The following is a 14,252-nucleotide window of genomic DNA, read 5'->3' as shown; positions in this document are numbered from 1 at the left end:
GTCAGGTAGTGGCGCATCTGTGACCCTACCTCGTGTGCAGATTACGATGCTGTGTCTGCCAGCGTTCATGTACTGTGCGCACACTGGTGTCACAAGGAGGTCCTAGCAAGTACAGAGGATGTAGTTGCAAGATTCAGGAGCTGTTTCCAGACTCAATCCGCATCAGATGCCACGCCATCAACCTCCCGGTACTACTAAATATTCAGAGAGCAGGCTAGGAAGTGCACTATTCGCTGGACCAACCCACATGCAAACGGTGGTCAGTTGTAGGCACTACCGCGTGCCCAAAGGGCGTTCAAAAAGTTTTGCACAGTCTACTTTTTTTAATTTTTTTTACAGGAGGAGAGTGAAATTTTTTGTGAACATGCTTGGAACATTTGGCTATACATTGAGCCTACACAATGTAGCCTTCCATCAGCTTTAAAACATCTGGCACAGTGTTCTTTCCATAATGTAAATGTACTTCGGTAAAATTCTGGGGGTTTGACTTTTACACCATTGCTTGACACAGGGAATAAGGTCTTTCTCACTATCGAATGTTTTAACATGCAGGTGGCCTTCAGTCGACCAAAGAGGTAAAAATCAGACGAAGCCAAGTCCAGACTGTAGGGAGGATGAGGAACAATTTCCCAACCCATTTTCCCGATTTTCTCCTCTGTCATAAGGGCTGTACGGGGTTTGGCATTGTCATGGTGTAATCTGATGAGCTAACCCTGAAGCTCTGGTCTGTGGGTGTTTATGGCATGTCGCAGTTTGTCCAATGACAACAGTAATTGTCCCAGGACCTTTGCCTTTCGCGGGCAAGTGCTCTACCATCTGAGCTACCAAAGCTCGATTCACACCCGCTCCTCACAGCTTTGCTTCTGCCAGTACCTCGTCTCCTACCTTCCGAACTTTACAGAAGCTCTCCTGCGAACCATGCAGAACTAGCACTCCTGAAAGAAAGGATATTACAGAGACATGGCTTAGCCACAGCTTGGGGAGTTTTTCCAGAATGAGATTTTCACTCTGCAGTGGAGTGTGCGCTGATATGAAACTTCCTGGCAGATTAAAACTGTGCGCCTGACCGAGACTCGAACTCGGGACCTTTGCCTTTCGCGGGCAACTGCTCTACCACCTGGGCTACCGAAGCACGACTCACGCCAGGTACTCACAGCTTTACTTCTGCCAGTATCTCGTCTCCTACCTTCCAAGTTTGGAAGTCACTAAACTTATTACAGTGAACAGAGACGTCAATGAATGAACGGGCAGATCACAACTTTGTTAATATAATAAAGTAAACTTTTGACTCGAGGGACAACTTGAACCAAGGACCTCTCGTTCCACAGCTGCTCACGCTAACCACGGGACCACGGAGCTCACACTATTCTTGATGTTGCATATCTTGGGCATGGACCACTCAGTTTGTATATTTTGCTTATTTTTTTCATAGTTTCACACAACTTCTTTCCGTTTTTTCGATTCATCTGTATTCAGTTTTTCAGGGCCTATCCACTGTGACAACTTATAACTAAATGTGAGGGGGGGTTTAGATGGAGAGGTTCCCTTGTTAGTTGAGGGACAAAATATGGAAGGCTGGGTTTGGTAGTCAGTCTGTGTTTTTATATAGGCTGAGTTATCTCTGTGGGTTTTCATGTTTGTGTGCCATTAAAACAAAGAAGTTACTCACTGTATTAATGACAATAATATTGCCAGCAGCATAGATCTTTTTTTTTATAGAAAAATCGCTTTCCTATCTATATTTCTTAAATTACTGTAACCTACCATACTAAGGTAAATCAACAAAACATTCAAAAAACAGCTCTCTTATTTTTGTAGTCAGGCTGTATGTTTTTTATTAACAAAGTAAAATTTTTTGTTTACATACTGCTACTTTTTATATGTACGATAATTTTACAGCCCTGAACATACAATTCCACATCTTCCAACTGACAACACTAGTAATAAATAATAGTTTAAAGGGATAGTTAGGTTTAAGATATTTGAGGAATTGCCAAAATGGTATTATTTAGGGGAATTTTTGTCTGTTATCGGGGAATTGAATCCTCAGTCAGCTTGTGGTACTGTGAACGGCTGAAAGCAAGGAGAAACTACAGCCGTAATTTTTCCCGAGGACATGCAACTTTACTGTATGGTTAAATGATGATGGCGTCTTCTTGGGTAAAATATTCTGGAGGTAAAATACTCCTCCATACAGATCTCCGGGCAGGGACTACTCAAGAGGATGTCGTTATCGGAAGAAAGAAAACTGGCGTTCTACGGATTGGAGCATGGAGTGTCAGATCCCTTAATCGGGCAGGTAGGTTAGAAGGAACAAGACTTCTGGTCACGTGAATACAGGATTATAAATACAAAATCGAATAGGGGTAATGCAGGAGTAGGTTTAATAATGAATAAAAAAAATAGGAGTGTGGGTAAGCTACTACAAACAGCATAGTGAACGTATTATAGTGGCCTAGATAGACAAGACGCCCATGCCTACTACAGTAGTACATGTTTATATGCCAATTAGCTCTGCAGATAATGAAGAATTGAAGAAATGTGTGATGAGATAAAAGAAATTATTCAGGTAGTGAAGGGAGACGAAAATTTTATAGTGATGGGTAACTGGAATTCGAGAGAAGGAAAAGGGAGAGAAGAAAACGTAGTAGGTGAATATGGACTGGGACAAAGAAATGAAAGAGGTAGAATTTTGCACAGAGCATAACTTAATCATAGCTAACACTTGGTTCAAGAATCATGAAAGAAGGTTGTATACATGGAAGAACCCTGGAGATACTAAAAGGTATCAGATAGATTATATAATGGTAAGACAGATTTAGGAACCAGGTTTTAAATTGTAGGACATTTCCAGGGGCAGGTGTGGACTTTGACCACAATCTATTGGTTATGAACTGTAGATTAAAACTGAAGTAATTGCAGAAGGATGGGAATTTAAGGAGATGGGACCTAGATAAACTGACTAAACCAGAGGCTGTACAGAGTTTCAGGGAGAGCATAAGGGAACAATTGAAAGGAATGGTGGAAAGAAATACAGTAGAAGACGAATGGGTAGCTCTGAGGGATGAAGTAGTGAAGGCTGCAGAGGATCAAGTAGGTGAAAAGACGAGGGCTAGTAGAAATCCTTGGGTAACAGAAAAAATACTGAATTTAATTGATGAAAGGAGAAAATATAAAAATGCAGTAAATGAAGCAGGCAAAATGGAATACAAACGTATCAAAAATGAGATCGACAGGAAGTGCAAAATGACTAGAGGACAAATGTAAGGGTGTAGAGGCTTATCTCTCTAGGGGTGAGATAGATACCTCCTACAGGAAAATTAAAGAGACCTTTGGAGAAAAGAGAGACACTTGTATGAATATCAAGAGCTCACATGAAAACCCAGTTCTAAGCAAACGGGGGAAAAGCAGAAAGGTGGAAGGAGTATACAGAGGGTCTATACAAGGGCGATGTACTTGAGGGCAATGTCATAGAAATGGAAGAGGATGTAGTTCTTGTTAATTTGTCCATCAAAGTCTTGTACATACTTTTATGCCCAATACACTGTACGGGCGGGGGGTATGACGACAGATTAAATACACTAAATCTAGCATTACTATGATCAATTTGGGTTGGTCAGAATTTACAAAGCCAGTATCATGTTTTAAATCCATTCATTATAGACGACTTTCAGTCTTATAGATTAATGTATTTTTTTCTGTACTGACGTTTACATTTTTAATAACTGATATTTAACCAGTTTCAGTCAGAATATTCATGTATTTATGTGATTAATTCATAGAAGACCATCGACATTTGGATTTGATTAATTTCCAAAATGGATTCCACAAAATCAGTAAGTATTCAATGTAAAACTGCTGAAAACATGTTACATCTTTTAATTTACTGTAATGATATAGTAATTCGTATTTTTGTGGCATGTCATTATTTATAACATTAACTTCTGTATTCATGCACCATAGCATCAGTGAATTTGTAGCATTGGTTACCCAGTGCAAAGCTTTGCAGCCCATCAGTAGTTTTGCCATTACTAAATCTGCCAAATTTACACAATTTTCATCAAAATTTCATAAAAAAACATGCTCAACAATGAGATAACATGTTGTACATTATTGTGAATCTACACTGCTGGCCATCCAAAATGCAACATCCTGAAGGAAATATCCTAATCAGGTGAAATTTGCAGCATACATGAACAGCGGCAAGAGAAGCACACGATTAGCATTTCAGCACAGGCACACACCACAGGTGGCAATAGCACCACCTGCGAATGCTACATATTGAGGGAACAGATGGCTGTGCAGATGTACCAGAATTGTTCTTTCGTGCGGTTGTTTTGCGTAAGCAGCTTTCGTATTCCTCATAGAAGACAGCGAGTGTCTTTCCAGCACATTTTGGAGTTCGACCGAGGAAGAGTAGTCGCTTATAGAGATTGTGGATTATCCTTCAGAGTAATCGGCAACCTTGTGGGATGGAACTGAGAGACAGTGGTGTGGATCTGTGATTGCCGTATGTGGGAGGGAATGATGCCCCAAGGGGACCAATCGGACCCACCTCGTTGCATCACTACGTTTGGTGTCATAATATGTATCACGTGCACAGCAGTGGTGAATAACTCTGCCACATCACGAACTGTAACACGACAAATTCGGCCTGTTGCGCGACGAGCCATATCCACACATACTGTTGTCGTCCACAGCAGAGTGGACTTTCTGCGAGACGTCTGTTACTGCATTTACCACCGAGTTAATGCCACAGCTGTTTGTGCCGCCATTGATGCAATGGATGACAGATACGGACAACTGAATAGAACAACACTGCTTTTACCGACAAATCCTGATTCTGTCTGCACTTCCACAATGGTCAGATTCGAGTTCGAGGCACCATAGTGAGAGACTGTCGAGAACAGTTGCCTTAGGCAATGCTGTACTGATCGTGCACACAGTATTGTTATTTGGGATAGTATTGGACTGCAGTCCCACATTCTGTAGTACGCATTCTCACAACACTAACCACCCAATGTTGTCGCTGAAGTGCGCAAGCATCCTCCTGTACCTTCAGAGCTTGCTGAAAGAGTCACTGCAACTCAACAATGCACAATCACATGTAATATGCAATTTTTGAGACTTTCTGTCGGCCCTCGGATTGCATTGTTCCCCCGGCCTCCCTGTTCTCACAACTGCTCCCCTAATAAGAACGTCTGGTCAATGATTGCAGAATGACTGGCCCAGGATAAACCGACCACTGCTACACCAAACCAACTTTGGCAATATGTGGAAGAAGCATGGACTGCTATACTGGTTTCATCATCTTCCTCACTTCACGTGGGGCCGTATCTTCAATCATGTGACTTTTGTACCACGCATTATCTCCCAAATCAATTTGGCTTTGATATCTTGGGGCCTTTTTGGTGTTACATTTTGGATGGCCAGCAGTGTAAGAAACATTATTTTGTAAAAGTACTCTCTGTAAAATCGCTGGAAACGTGTTAGCATCTTTCAGTATACCATGTTGTTTTAGTAATTGATATTTTTATACATTTCATGGCGTAAGTGAATTTGTAGCATTATTATCCAGTGCAAAGATTTGGAAAATTTAATACATTTGCAATTTCTAAATCTTTCAAATTAACAAAACTTTGACTGTAATTTCATATGGAACATATACTCACCAATTAATGTGTTGTAAATTATTGTGAATCTATTTAAGGAGTGGTCGAAGTCCTGTGAGGGGCAGACTTGAGCATACTTCTGCGGTTAGAAACCTTTGATGATCTGATGTATAAATTTTAATTTTTGTGAATATATGAAAGAGTGATATAATATCACTGTGTTGCATATATTATTTTAGTTAGACTGCTGACCGGTATTTCAATAATGCTTAATGACCTTCAGGCAAAGTTGATCACAAAATTTGGACTTCATAAACTATTTTTTACCTGTCAACAGAGGGGCAAAGTACCGCAAGTTAAGTAAATGTTGAAACTGACATTTCACTACTCTTCTGCATCTTATAATGTATTGCTCTTTGTCTTATAGTGGATTGCACCTATTCTCAATCAGTGCCTATTACAATAATTTTTCTCCCTCTTGCGACAAAACTGTTCCAAATGGCTCTGAGCACTACGGGACTTAGCATCTGAGGTCATCAGTCCCCTAGACTTAGAACTATTTAAACCTAACTAAGCTAAGGACATCACACACATCTATGCTTGAGGCAGGATTCAAACCTGCGACCGGAGCAGCAGTGCAGTTCCGGTCTGAAGCACCTAGAACCGCTCGGCCACAGTGGCCGGCAAACTGTTCCACTACAGAAGATTGTAACATGGTTTTCCTTTTACATCATCACATGAAAACCAGAATGTCAGATGCTGAGTGAATGAAATTTTTTGTGAACATACCTGTGACATTTAGCTATAATTTGAGCCTACTCAATGTAGTCTCCATCAGCTGCGACACATCTGGCCCAAATGTTCTTTCCATTACATAAATGCACTTTGGTAAAATTCTGGGTATTGACTTTTACACCATCACTTGACACAGGAAATAAGGTCTTTCACACTATCAAATATTTTATCGCACAGGTGGGCCTTCAGACAACCAAGAAGGTAAAAATCAGACGCAGCCAAGTCCGGACTGTAGGGAGGTTGAGGAACAATTTCCAACCCATTTTCCCGATTTTCTCCTGCATCATAAGGGCTGTATGGGGTTTGCCATTGTCATGGTGTAGTCTGATGAGCTGACCCTGAAGCTGTGGTCTATGGGTATTCATGGCACGTTGCAGCTTGTCCAATGACAAACAGTAATAGTCCCGTTTAATTGTGGAGCCAGGTTCCAAAGAGTCAATGGAAATGACACCACACTGATTCCAGAAGAAGGAGGCCATCACCTTTCAGCCTGCTGTTCGTGAAAGTCTTTGTTTCTTCTTCCGAGGGGAACCTGGATGACGCCACTCCATGGATTTGGTTTAGCTCACAGGTTCGGATAAAAACAACCATGTTTCATCCTGGGTAATGACACTGTCAAAACACTGTTTCCACTCTTCAGTAAAGGTCTTCATGAGACCCCTCGCACACATTCTTCCTCATCGTTTTCATTTCTCTTGTCAATAATCTAGGCACCCAACGTGGGCAGGTTTTTCTATACCCTAGTCACTGTACCAGTGATACCACACTACCCAATGACAAATGAGTCATTTCAGCAAGCTGCTGTGTTATCACACATCCATCATTTTGGATGATTTGATCAATGGTCTCCTTATTCACATCACTCACTGCTGTCGATGGTCTACCCACCATGGATTGTCCAATAGAGGGAAAACACCTCCTTTAAACCTCTGCAACCACCGTTGGATACTGCTGTCACCCACTGTGTCCCCCACTGTGTCCTTCCCATAAACAGGGAGCAACTTCCTTTGAATCTATGTGGAAGAGTCATTGCTGGTCTTTAAGAGGAAGTCCATCACCGACTGTTGTCGCAACCTGACATCAACTTCACAGTCCATTATGGCTCATTTGTAATTAAAATAAAATACTTCCTGATGTCCAGGCGGAGCTTCAAGGAATCCTCAGAACCTTAGGCCCCCTACAAAACCTTTCACCTGACTCCATCAACCTCCTGACCCCTCCGACACCCCACACCCCTACCTTCTACCTACTTCCTAAAATTCACAAACCCAATTACCCCCGATTGCCCCATTGTAGCTGGTTACCAAGCACCCACAGAACATCTCTCTGCCTATGTAGATCAACACCTTCAACCCATAACATGCAGTCTCCCATCCTTCATCAAAGACACCAACCACTTTCTTGAACGCCTGGAATCCTTACCCAATCTGTTACCCCTGGAAACCATCCTTGTAACCATTGATGCCACTTCCCTATACACAAATCCCGCACATCCAGGGCCTCGCTGCAATGGAGCACTTCCTTTCACGCCAATCACCTGCCACACTACCTAAAACCTCTTTCCTCATTACCTTAGCCAGCTTCATCCTGACCCACAACTGCTTCACTTTTGAAGGCCAGGCATACCAACAATTAAAGAGAACAGCCATGGGTACCAGGATGGCCCCCCTCGTATGCCAACCTACTTATGGGTCGCTTAGAGGAAGCCTTCTTGGTTACCCAAGCCTGCCAACCCAAAGTTTGGTACAGATTTATTGACGACATCTTCATGATCTGGACTCACAGTGAAGAAGAACTCCAGAATTTCCTCTCCAATCTCAACTCCTTTGGTTACATCAGATTCACCTGGTCCTACTCCAAATCCCATGCCCCTTTTCTTGACATTGACCTCCATCTGTCCAATGGCCAGCTTCACACATCCGTCCACATCAAACCCACCAACAAGCAACAGTACCTCCATTATGACAGCTGCCACCCATTCCATATCAAATGGTCCCTTCCCTACAACCTAGGTCTTTGTGGCAAACGAATCTGCTCCAGTCCTGAATCCCTGAACCATTACACAAACAACCTGAAAACAGCTATCGCATCCTGCAACTACCCTCCCGACTTAGTACAGAAGCAAATAACCAGAGCCACTTCCTCATCCCCTCAAACCCAGAACCGCCCACAGAAGTACCCCGAAAGTATCCAACTTGTGACAGGATACTTTCCGGGACTGGATCAGACCCTGAATGTGGCTCTCCAGCAAGGATACGACTTCCTCAAATCCTCCCCACTCCACCAAGAGTGTCTTTCCGCCATCCACTTAACCTTCATAACCTCTTGGTTCATCCCTATGAAATCCCCAAACCACCTTCCCTACCCTCTGGCTCCTACCCTTGTAACTGCCCCTGGTGTAAAACCAGTCCCATGCACCCTCCCACCACCACCTGCTCCAGTCTTGTAACAAGGAAGGTGTACACAATCAAATGCAGAGTCATGTGTGAAAGCACCCACGTGATTTACCAACTGACCTGCCTACAATGTGTGCGTGCGTGTGCGAGTATATACCTGTCCTTTTTTCCCCCTAAGGTAAGTCTTTCTGCTCCCGGGATTGCAATGACTCCTTACCCTCTCCCTTAAAACCCACATCCTTTCGTCTTTCCCTCTCCTTCCCTCTTTCCTGATGAAGCAACCGTGGGTTGCGAAAGCTTGAATTTTGTGTGTGTGTGTGTGTCTATCAACATACCAACGCTTCCGTTTGGTAAGTTACATCCACTTTGTTTTTAGATATAAATAAAATACTTTTTATACCAACTTATAGCTAAATGCTTCAAGTATGTTCACAAAAAATTTCATTCTCCTCCTTAAAAAATAAAAAAATTAGAGACGACTGTGCAAAACTTTTTGAGCAGTTTGTAGAATAAAAATCAATTAAAACCAGTCAACAGTTGAAAGGCATGTGGGCCAGATGTGAGACGTGCAATGTGTGACAGAACTTGCTAACCTACTAGTAGCACTCTATTGTAGGTCACTGAAACAATGAATCGTACTAAGCAATGAAGAAAAAGTGGATATATGATCCAGTGGATAATATAAAAAATGCTGAAAATCTGTTTGTAAACAAGTGTTGTCTGCAAAGAGGTTCCACTGCAAGAAGACTATAAAGCGAAATTCAGAATGACCGGCAGAGGAATGTCAGTTGAGGGCTGCTATTTGACCCAGAAAATAAAAAAAAGCATTACGTAGGTGTATAGAAGAATGTAAAATAGAATGAGCACATACAAGGTTTGATCAAAAAGTAACGGGATTTTCTTTAATTTTGCAGGCATTATACATCCAATTAAAAAAAATCTTGTTGATATACTTGTTACTGGTGTATGTTTGCATTTTCACTATTTTGAATATTTAGTTTATTGTTGGCAATCAAAAAGATCACACACGTTTCCGAGTGCTTCGCAAGTTCCTACTTTGGAAAAAGATAGAGCAAAGTATTTGCATTAAATTTTGCATGAAAATTGGAGTATGGTGCAGCACCACATTTGAAATGCTGACTATGGCTTTCATTTCAAAGAGGGGTGAGGAGACATTTAAGACAAGGACCACACTAGATGTCATAGCACATCAATTACTAATGGCAATGTGCAAGGAGTAAAGAAAACTGTTCTGGAAAAATAACCAAATCGCCATCAGAGAGGCTGATGGTGATGTTGGCAAATCATTTGGCACATTTTGGGCCTCAAACATGTAGCAGCAAAATTTGTTCTGAAATTATCACATTCTGACTATGTAGGTCTCACTCAGGAATTGCTGAATGAAGTCGGCAATAATCCGGAACTTCTAAAGAAGGTTGTAACAGGGTAAACAGATGTGATGTCAAAACCACGGTCCACTAATCCTGACGGAAACTACCTGAAGAGCCCAACAAAAATTTCAACAAGTTCGATCACATTTGAAGGTAGTTCTCACTATTTTCTTCAATTACAATGGGATAGTACATTACAGGTTCATGCCTTATGGTCGTAGGGTCAATAACGAACACTTCTGGACATTACGAGCTGTTTGTGTGAAGCATTCCGAAGAAAACCATCAAAACTGTGGCAAAACCACTCGTGGAAATTATATCACAATAACGCTCCTGCTCACACCTCAATGCTTGTTCATGATTTTTCGGCAAAACACAAACCAGTTACATTGAGTCAGCCAGCATATTCATCAATTGAGGTCCCCTCCGAGACTTCTTTCCATTCCGCAGGCTGAAATAGAACCATAAAATGACATCATTTTGCCACTACATTTGGCTAAAACCGTTTCATGCCTTTCGTTGAATCATCAGATACTCCATCCACAAAGTAGCTCCGAAGTTATCTTTAGCAAACTGTAACAGAGGAAACATCAACTTCTTGTTACACTGTTCTTGATATCAGTATTATGTTTTTCCTTTTCTAATCTCTCTTTTTGTTGCACATATAAAATAGTTACACAACATTATCTACTTATTATTCAAGTAGTATTTCATAAAATGTAATTAGTGACAGTTTTTAGCTACACAACAATCAGTTCGCTGGAAATATCGTGTTTAACAAAAAAAATTCAGTTTTAATGTACACTCAAATCTTGGGAACATGAAATTTTGTTAGTTTCTAGAATGGTATAGCTTATGTGTAAGCAATCACTCCCTTTTCTCTTAATAAATGTTTTAATATCACAATAACTATATAATTCAAAAGTCATTCAGATGAAAATTTTCATGTTCTAGAAGGCTCCAAATATAAATAGTGTATTTCCAAAATTCAGTACAATAGTTCCGTAATCCCCATTTTTCTACTTCCAAAAATACATACTTTCATTAAAATAACTATTTAGTCTATCAATTATTCCAATAAAAAAAGAAAAAAAGAAATGAGCATATGGCATCGCTGGCCAGGAGCCCCCATCCGGGGAAGTTCAACCACCAAGTGCAAGTCTTATTTCAGTCGATGCTACATTGGGTGACTTGCACACCAGTGTTGAGAATGAAATGATGATGACGACGACAACGCAATGCCAAGTCCCTGAGCAGAGATAATCTTCAACCTGGTTGGGAATCAAACCTGGGCCCACTCGCATGGAAGGTGGGCACGTTACCACCCACCTAAGCAGACAGACATTCCAAGTAGAAAGCTTGAGCTTTTGGAAAGTTATTAGCAAACTTTGGAAATTCTCTTTCACAGTGAAATGCTCTCCCATAATGTAGTACTGATAATTTTGCCATTTTCTAATTATACAGCAATTAAGTACGCAAACTTGCTTAGCCGACTATTCCATCTTTGTCTCTTTCTATTTTCCTGTTTTTTATATTAATACAAAGAAATCTGGTATTTTATTATTTTGTGATAGGTGTATTCCGTGTGTCTATAAAGAGGTATTGCACAAAAGCCTTAAATGGTCAGAGCTATGTAAGACAAATGGTAACTAGGTGTGTGGTGGTGGTGGTGGTGGTGGTGGTGGTGGTGGTTAGTGTTTAACGTCCCGTCGACAACGAGGTCATTAGGGACGGAGCACAAGCTCGGGTTAGGGAAGGATTGGGAAGGAAATCGGCCGTGCCCTTTTTTAAAGGAACCATCCCGCATTTGCCTTAAACGATTTAGGGTAATCACGGAAAACCTAAATCAGGATGGCCGGAGATGGGATTGAACCGTCATCCTCCCGAATGAGAGTCCAGTGTGCTAACCACTGCGCCACCTCGCTCGGTTAGCTAGGTGTGCAATTCATTTAGTTAAAATGTACAGTCACTATATGTTAGGTATGTAAGGTGTCGGGCGGGGGGGGAACCCACTACTTGGCACCTCAGCGTATGTCAGAACGGTGTAAAGAAGTATATCACTCTGGTACGAGTGAACTCTGTGTTATTTTGTTATTTGGTGTAGCTTACAGGTCTCAATTGAATATTGAAGCTCCTTGAGGTTACAAAACTAATCAAAAAGAGGAAACATTGGGTTTTAATAAATATGAAGAGATTGAATACCCAGTTGCTGCAATGTTTTGCTCTTTATTTAACGAATCTTTGTTATGTCCATTAATAGTCGGAGAACAATAGGAGGAAGACAAAGAGACTTCACGGGCACAATTACAGGTAACGCAACCAAATTGTGAACAAGGATTATAAATCATCCGTCATGGTGACTGTAATCTGCATCGTCATCTTTTGGGAAATCATCCTCTGTCACCCAGGCAGTGTTGGAGATCTTGAGATTCGGCATTTTACGTTGCAGCTCAGTGAAATCATTTTCACTCTCATATGTCACACGGAGCTCCCTGTGGATGTAGAAAAAAAGGATGTCACACTGACACTTGTGTTTCTGCAATTCGTCATGCACTGTTTCTTATAATCCCATTTCTTATAATGCCACACACCAGATACACTGAAATCCTCACTGCTGTGATGTAAATGGGATACCGAGGAAATTTATCGGTTTATTTGGAATCAAGGGAAGTAAATCCTCATCGACAATAAACTTTACACTGAACAGGTCTGAACTTCAGAAGCATACAAAGCCAATAGTGTTCCGCATAACTGCTTAGTTTGACATACCAAATACAAACATCAGCTGATCAGTGTAACTGGGAGATGTCATACCTCACAACTCCCTTTGTTGTGACAATGCAATCCCTTTAACTTTGTGGTTGTGATGTAGCAATTGTTTCCTTATTTTTTTGGTTCATGCTTCTTTTGACACTGATTACACACATACGTGAACAAGCATATCACTGCTGCCAAGCCATTTTAGTTTGTCACTGGCAGGAGGAGGTAAATGAAAAGGGTTAATTAATCTTCTTGTTCTGTTAGCAGTCACATACATCACATTAGAGGTTGCTTTTCGTGTGCACCAGTAAAACATCTTCACAATAAATTATGTCGGTGGTAGCTCCTAAATAAACATTCACACTTCTCTCGCAAATGGATTGTTTCCATTTAATGGAATGTTTTACTCCTATGATCGTATACTTGCTGACTTATCATTTTTCAGCATTAATTATGTTGCACGCGCTCGATCGTGTGCACAACATAATTAATGCTGAAAAATGGTAAGTCAGAAAGTATACAATCATAGTAGGAGCAAAACATTCCATTAAATGGAATGCATGTCGTGTGCACAACATAATTAATGATGAAAAATGTGTGTGTGTGTGTGTGTGTGTGTGTGTGTGTGTGTGTGTGTGTGTGCACAAGGTTTGGGAAGATAATTACGGTCTGTGAAGGCTGCAGTGAGACTGTTGATGTATACAGAGACAGCTCGTCACTGTAGATGCGACGACCACGGGTGGTTAGGCTGTACAGATGGGACTTTTTGGTACGGAATGGGTGGCAGCTGTTGAAGTGGAGGTATTGTTGGTGTTAATAATCAGCATTGGGGTCTGAAGACTTCCGGCATAAGGAATCACCCCATTCTGCCAACGGCCTTGTCAAAAAAGGGCAGAGGAGCGGACAGAGGTTCAGGGCACTCTCTTGTCCCTGGGGTGGGAAATTGCCCTTGAAGGCGAAGAATCAACGAAGATCAACGGCATGAGGATGCAGAAGGCAATGGAAACCACTGCATTAAAGACACATAATGTGTATCCACAGGACATGTGTCCTGTAACCGAAGTGCCATGATGTTCTCTCCATTGGCAAAAGATTCCGGAATAGTCCCCCATTTGGATCTCTGGGAGGGGACTGCCAAGGGGGAGATTACCACAAGAAAAATATTGAACAATCAATGTAAGGATAATGTTCTACGAGTTGGGGTGTGGAATGTCAGAAGCTTGAATGTTGTAGGGAATCTAGAAAATCTGAAAGGGAAATGCAGAGGCTCAATCTAGATATAGTAGGGGTCAGTGAAG

The 14,252-nt window shown here is 41.4% G+C and overlaps 1 protein-coding gene across 5 annotated transcripts in view; it reads right to left on the bottom strand.

Annotated features, from left to right (window-relative positions):
* Positions 1 to 10,856: 10,856 nt before the first annotated feature.
* LOC126293188 (S-phase kinase-associated protein 2-like) overlaps positions 10,857 to 14,252 on the bottom strand; it is a 114,544-nt gene continuing 111,148 nt past the window's right edge. For 4 of the 5 annotated variants that reach the window (XM_049986304.1, XM_049986303.1, XM_049986306.1 and 1 more), the window contains one exon: positions 12,229 to 12,686. In XM_049986304.1, coding sequence (XP_049842261.1) covers positions 12,539 to 12,686 — 148 coding nt within the window. In that variant the 3' untranslated portion in view covers positions 12,229 to 12,538. Of the gene's footprint in view, positions 12,687 to 14,252 lie in introns of all 5 variants that reach the window. The other variant, XM_049986302.1, reaches the window with a different exon arrangement.

The sequence above is a fragment of the Schistocerca gregaria genome, chromosome 10, assembly GCF_023897955.1.
Source record: "Schistocerca gregaria isolate iqSchGreg1 chromosome 10, iqSchGreg1.2, whole genome shotgun sequence".
Taxonomy (NCBI): domain Eukaryota; kingdom Metazoa; phylum Arthropoda; class Insecta; order Orthoptera; family Acrididae; genus Schistocerca; species Schistocerca gregaria.
Note: the sequence above shows the minus strand (reverse complement) of the source record. Positions and strands in the feature narration are given on the sequence as shown.